Source organism: Maylandia zebra, linkage group LG20, assembly GCF_041146795.1.
Source record: "Maylandia zebra isolate NMK-2024a linkage group LG20, Mzebra_GT3a, whole genome shotgun sequence".
Taxonomy (NCBI): Eukaryota; Metazoa; Chordata; class Actinopteri; order Cichliformes; family Cichlidae; genus Maylandia; species Maylandia zebra.
In genome coordinates, this window is record NC_135186.1 from 29,827,107 (window position 1) to 29,833,979 (window position 6,873).

At 41.9% G+C, this 6,873-nt stretch overlaps 1 protein-coding gene across 1 annotated transcript; it reads right to left on the minus strand.

The window, feature by feature from the left end:
- Positions 1 to 1,410: 1,410 nt before the first annotated feature.
- Positions 1,411 to 5,769, minus strand: nr4a1 (nuclear receptor subfamily 4, group A, member 1). The gene is made up of 7 exons (XM_004560432.4): positions 5,658 to 5,769; positions 3,827 to 4,631; positions 3,584 to 3,713; positions 3,315 to 3,478; positions 2,997 to 3,199; positions 2,712 to 2,890; positions 1,411 to 2,388 (listed from the first exon to the last, which is right to left on the minus strand). The coding sequence occupies exons 2-7, from the start codon at positions 4,619 to 4,621 to the stop codon at positions 2,132 to 2,134; spliced, it is 1,728 nt and encodes a 575-aa protein (XP_004560489.2). The 5' UTR covers positions 4,622 to 4,631; positions 5,658 to 5,769; the 3' UTR covers positions 1,411 to 2,131.
- Between the last annotated feature and the right edge of the window lie 1,104 nt (positions 5,770 to 6,873).

Genomic DNA, 6,873 nt, shown 5'->3' on the forward strand with positions numbered 1-6,873 from the left:
ACATATCTGGGAGGGAAGAGGGTGGAGGGGATTCATTTTTGAGCGGTATGTACTGATCTGTCGCCAAAGGAAGAAACTCATCTTGACTGAGGTCAAAGGGTATTGAGGCAATCAATCAAGAATACCTTGACTCAGTTTAACAGGCTACATTCACAACAGTATACAGTGACTGAGAGAGAGCTCAGCACGCTGCAACATAAGAAAGCATATTAAAGCAGACAAAACACAAGTGATGTGATGACTCCAGCTGCAGCTGCCGTCAGGGTGAAAAAGTGTGCATCTTTATGTGGGACTGCACAGCATTTTTATCCCTTGTCCTCCTGTCCCGCTTATTACAACAAGATTCCTTATTTTCCTGCTTTTATTAAATGGCTTTAAAGAAAACCCTAATCATAGATTTCCTGCAGGTTGCCATGTTACAGTTTTTCAAGATGGTGAATTGCAGGTCACCAGACAGTCACAAGCAATGCAGATTTCTTTTTCTTTCTTTCTTTCTTTTTGTTTGTTTGATGGAATATGATGGAAACTACCATAAATAGAAATACATGCCGCTACATTGAAGAGGAAACTTTAACTAAATTGGTGAGTGGAAAAGTATTCTCCATGGGTTTTTTTTCCTCCTAGTTATCATAGACTGTATGTAAAAGATAGAGGTGGTTTCTGATGAGCCAATGTGGAAGTGCCTTAAGCCTGCATTCTTTCTAATAGCAGCGGGTGATGCCTCTGGTTGGAGAAAGTCCTACAAGTCACATACAAGTATATGGGAAAACAGCCCAAATGCTCTCTCGATCTTGATCTGTACTAAATCAGTAAATGATTTTTGGTGTTTTGGTGTCAGCTGCTAGCTTCATTTTATTGAGTGCAGTATGTTGGCTTTATATTTATACAAAGACCATCAGACAGACACCTGATTCTATGGTGGGGGAATTGCACCACTCAGTCAACTTCCACCATGCAATAACTACCCTGAACCTTGGCTTATAAATACCAATGATTGATATTTTCAGGAAATTTATCCATGATTATGCTGTTGCAGTTTGAGACTTGAGTAACACCTTTTGCACATGCTCTAAGTGTGTGGTGGTGGCTGCCTGCCAAATGCACTGCCTGGGCATGACTTTGTAGTGGAAATTGGAGGCGGAGCTTGCAAAAGGGGCTTCAATTACAGTAAGACAGGCAGCGTGAGATAAAAAAAAACATTCCTTTCCTTTTATGGTTCTTTTCCTTTTTATAGTTTCGGTAGGAAGCTATATCAAAAATGACAACAACAAAAAAAAGAAGCGAGTGAATGATCAAGATGTACGATCGGTTCATTACTCCCCAACGCTGCCTGAGCTAAACAATAAATAAATTAAGACATTTAAAATATCCTAAACATTCAGAGAGAAAACAACAAACGCACTCAAAACATGCAGTTCGACATTTTATTAAGTGTTTATCTGCAGTAGAAGAGAACATCTTTGTACATAAAAACAACTCATCCAAAACAAACTGTATAAAACAGTTCAAGTGGCACCAACACCAGACTTCATAACAGATATAAAATCATTTACAAACAAGACCAGTGTGTAAGACTGTACTGGAAAATACACAGTATGTTAGCTGCTCAGAGTCGATTCATGATACATGAACTGTACTGCTGAATAAATCTGTGGGTATTGGCTATTTTAATACTGGAGCTGAAAATATCACATTAATGCTTTTTGCTTATATCATTCAAATGATGGTGCGGACCTTATTTGAATTCATTTGTAACTGTTTGGAAAAGTGCTGTCATTTCCCTCAGTTTAACAAAGTTTCCATTCACGGCACCTCGTATGTAAACAGTTACTGTTTGATCCATGAGATGACCTCTCTAATTCCATCTTGAGAGATTACAATTTCCTAACCAAATAAAGAATCATGTGATTGCTCCAAAAAAAGGGACTTCTACAAGTTTTATTTCATTTTATAAGTCAGAAGTAGCACTTTACTTCTGATAATGCATAATCCCTAAGGATTGCTTTTTTTATTTCTTAGCTGCATGCAGTTTTACTTTGCTACCTGGAGTATGAGCACTCAGTCTGTTTGCTTTGGCTCTCAGATCAGCTCCAGATTTCACATCACAGATGGCATATCTCCCATCTCACGCTCAAAATGGAAGCGTATCCAGAAAGATTTTTTCCACGATCGGTGGCGGAGGAACGAGGTCTTCTAGTTTAAGGTAAAAGATGCGCTGGAGGCCTTGAGTGCACAGAGTCCTGAGCTCAGGCAGCTTCCCGAGAAGTCTGGATAAATAATTGGGCCTCAAAGAGTCAGAGCCACAGCCAGAGACGTGATCTTTGAGGCAGGTGATGAGCTGATTCTGCAGGTCTTCCACACGTTTTGGTTCCTTAAGACCATGCCGATCTGAGAAAATATAAGAGTCATTAAGCAATCATTTATCTGACTTTAACAAAATAAAACTAAATACAGATGGGAAAGCATAGCATCGTGGCCACAGAGGGAGGAAACAAGCAAATAAAGACCAATATAAGGGTATCAAAGATGACCCCACTTTGAAATTGCGGACTATATTTTGAAATATAGCACAGTGTAGATTGCGTTTAGGTCAGCTGTGATATATAATGTGCTCCATGTTATATTTTGTCATACACCTGTCATGTCAGTATTTTGAAGCAGATTCCCTATATATAGTGCTGTAATCTGAACTCAGCATGATAGTTTCTTACCGGTGATTATGACGAGGGCTGTGAGGCAGGAGAAGGAGGAAACGTCGAGCTTCATGCGATGGAGATTTTGCGAAAACTCCAAGATGGACTCGATCCAGTCGCCAAAACCCCGTACGCACTGCGTTTTATGAAGTACGACTCCATTGCAGAAGATGAGCTTCTCCGTTTTAGGATCAGACCTGCACAAGAGAAACACAGTTTGTTAGCTGTATAAAATATCTTAAGAATGTCAAAAGTAAATGCTAAAGAGGTAGTTTAAATTTTTTTAAAGGAAGTTACACTCACCGAAATGCAAGACGCAGGATGTAGAGTTCAACAAATGCCGATTCGAGCAGCAGTTCCTGATCCTCAAGACAGAACTCAGAGAATCCCGGGATGCTATTTGCCCACTGCCTGATAACCTCCATGGAGGCTGTAAGCAAGTCGTAAAACTGTCTGATGTCACTGGCGTCCTCTTTCTGATTAGGGCTGGTATCCATCTCAACATACTGAAATTAAACACAGCGCAGACATTTAGGTAGCTATCTCAGTTTATTCATTTATTTTTTAGCAAAGATTACTCCAAAAGAACTGAAACAGCTGTAGAAAATGTATTTTTCTTACCTTGGAATAATCCAGTGTCCCAACGCTGGGGTTTGAGTCAATATGTGCCCTCACGAGTGCGGCGATCATGCTCACTGGAGACACAGCAGCTGTTACATCCTGAATAATTTTAGGCTTGGAAGGTAAGCGGCCTCTTCGCCCTTTCAGGCTATCAGTTCTGACAACTGTAACAAAACAAACAAAATAAGAAATGTGGTAAATCTGTTACTTCAGGTTCAGTGTTAGCATCCTTCTACACTATGAATCATGTGTGTTTGCACTGCGCTCACCTTCCCTGACCATGCCTACAGCTAGACACTTCTGGAAACGGCAGAACTGGCATCGATTCCTCCGCCTCTTGTCCACAGGACAGTCTTTGTTGGAAAGGCATACATACTTTGAATTTTTCTGCACAGTACGCTGTAAAACAGAAAGAAGAAATGCTCTTAACTCACATAGCACAAACAAACAATTCGATAACAACTGTTTTCAAATAGGTGATTCTGCAGGACAGAGATATCAGATGTTATTACCTTGAAAAACCCTTTGCATCCTTCACAAGTGCGAACTCCATAGTGATGGCAGGAGGCGTTATCCCCACACACAGCACAGCAGCCTTCGTTTCCACCTGGACTTTTCAGCTTGGGTGACAAGCTTCCAGCGTCCAGTTGGTCAGCACCATCAAAGCTGCGTGCATGCTCCATCTCCAAGGTGGGAAAGGTCAGCGTAGATGGGTGAGGATGGCTCAAGGCAAAAGCATCATGATCTCGTAAGTGTGGCTGACCCAAAGGGGACATATCCTCCATGGATCCTGCACCAAACGTGAAGAAAGATGGTGCATGGGGTGCTGATGTCTCCTCGGTTGCCCAGTACCCTGGACTGGGTGAATATGGACCAAAGGCTGAATCCCAGGTGGATGTGTGCTGACTCTGAAACCCAGGGGTTGAAGGAGCCGAGGCTGATGCAGGGCTGCCATAATAATCTGACCCAGTGGGGGACACAGATTCATCGGGGTAACTCAACATGAAAGATCCAGGGTAGCAGCCGTAAACTTGGAGTTCATCGAGCTTGAAAGGAGTTTCCTGCGCTGAGGATGGAGCAACATGGGCAGGAGCCGTAGTAAACTGGCATGAATATGCATCGAAGTCTCCCGTGGGAGTGCCCACCAGGGAGCCGATGCTTGGCAAGGATGGTGCAGAGGTGTGCTGGTCCAGTGGGCTACTCATTCCCACAGCCAGCCTGGAGATAAAGTCTGTGTTCTGAAACTCTGAGCTGCCGAGGTTGTTCTCACTAGGCTGAGATCCGTGCTGGGAATATATGCAAGTCATGACTGCAAGACTGAAAAACACAAAAAATGAGAATATAAGAGAAGCCACAAAATCCTGTCATTATCTTTACCCAACCTTCAAGCTTTGGCAGGTTAACCAGCTATAACAGAGGTGGAAGACACTGTTTCTCCACAGCCTTAGACAACATAAGTGCAGGGCCACACGTTGGATAACCAATGGTTAAAAGTTAGAATAAAAGTATTATTATGGAAAGAAAAAGCTCACAATACTATAAACACTCAAATAAAAACGGACTAGAATCATCTGAAAAGTGGCCCAAAGTCATTGCAGTGATTCAGCTCAAAATTTCATAGCAAAATATTGCCTGTTTTTAATTTATGTTGCTGTAGATTTTTCATGAAAAATGTCTGGCTTTGCCCTGGATGTCTTAACTTCTCAAGCATTAGTTTGATACAACACTAATTAACATCAAGTATGCTTCTTTGCAGCATCTATAGATATGCAGAAAGTCTTAAAAGAAGACCATCATGCGCGACATTCTTGAACCCCTCTGCAAATCCACAACAAGGAACCGCCACATGGTGAATTTCGAAGAAATTAAAGAGCCCGGCTGGAGGCGCGTTAGGCATCATTCATTACTGGAGAAGGTTACCCGCTTTTTTATATCACTTAGTCGTGGGGTATATATATATAGTCACGCCTGCAAAGTTCATTGAGCTTGACTTTCAGACATGGGTCCAATGCCAACCCATGAATCACATGTTACATATTACGATACCGCGGAGAAGACTGATGAGGGAACCCACTTGACATACTTATTCCAATCGTAGCCTATATTAGTGTAGATGTAAATCTAGCAAACTTACAACATAATGTATTTCTGCAAGCACAACTTCAAACACGTTTTCGTGTATAAAGGTGTAAACAGATGGCTGCATTCGTTCCGATTTAAAGTTATTTTGCTGCCAGATTAAGTTTTAGTATCATTCAGCTGCAGCCGTACATCTGAGAACTGAAAAAACGACATCCTGCATTCAAGTCTATTGTATTAAAGATCATTAATCCTCATTCTCACCTGTTGGGTCCGTCTACAAGTGTTTTGAACGGTCCGTATTCCACAAACGACCGTGTGTCATCTTATGCGTCTCTCAGCTGAGAAGCAGTCCCTGAGCTCGGGACCCGGGAACAACTTTATACGATTGGCTTTACTCTACCCATGACGCAGGAAGGTTTCCATACATGGGCGGGGAGATTTCCAGTCTGCGGCCAATCACAGCGCTGTTCGAGAGAACAGTCACAGGATGACGCACTACGGGATTCCGTTGACGCGCATACGACCAAGAACCGCAGCATTGTCCTCCCTGAGCAGACACGCACGCACAGGCACGCTCTCACACATGGCTAAATAAAACTCTACAAATACAAATAAAAGTAATTCTGCGCATGCAAACACTGATAGTCGACTCCCCACAAGAATGTCTTTGTTATAGGCTGCGAATGCTTTGCTGATTATTGGTGGAAAAACTGTGATTTTATCATTTACAAACAGGAAGTCACAGATGTTTTTCTATTCCTGTGAGAGAGACAGAGAAAAAAAGAGCTATTTTCAAGCCTGGTGTCTTTGGGTAAGAATGGAGAAGAATACTGCTGAGACCTACATTTTACATATCTGCTGTGTACATATCCATCAGGTGTTCTACTTTGTATGGGACTGCACAGAAATCCTTCAATCTCCCATCTAGAGAGGGGTTATTGCAAGGACAAAGTAGGCACACACACAATGGTGGAAATATTATTTGATCCCCAGCTGAATTTGTAAGTTTGCACAGTTACAAAAATTGAATAGTCTATTTGTCTTATGATAGTTTCATTTTAATGTAGAGAGACAGTATATCAACCAAAATGTTGAAAAAAAAATACACTACATGAAAGTTATAAACTGATTTGCATGTCAGTTAGTGACCTTAATCCCTAAGTAAAACATGACTTAGTAGTACAAGGGTGGAGAAGCACTTGTTGGCAGCACAGCGATAAGATGTTTCTTGTACTCGGTCACCAGGTTTGTACACATCTCAGGAGGGATTTTGGCCCACTCCTCTTCACAGAAACAGTCTAAATCTGTTTCTTGGGTGGTACTTGCCAGCACGATGCATCATGCATTGAGGTCTGGAGACTAGCTATATTAATTACCTTAACTGCTCCTGCTATGGGCCGATCAATCACCTTTCTGATGGACCCAGGACCCAGGCAGGATCTTGCATAGCATTCTGAATGGTCGAACTAACAGGTGT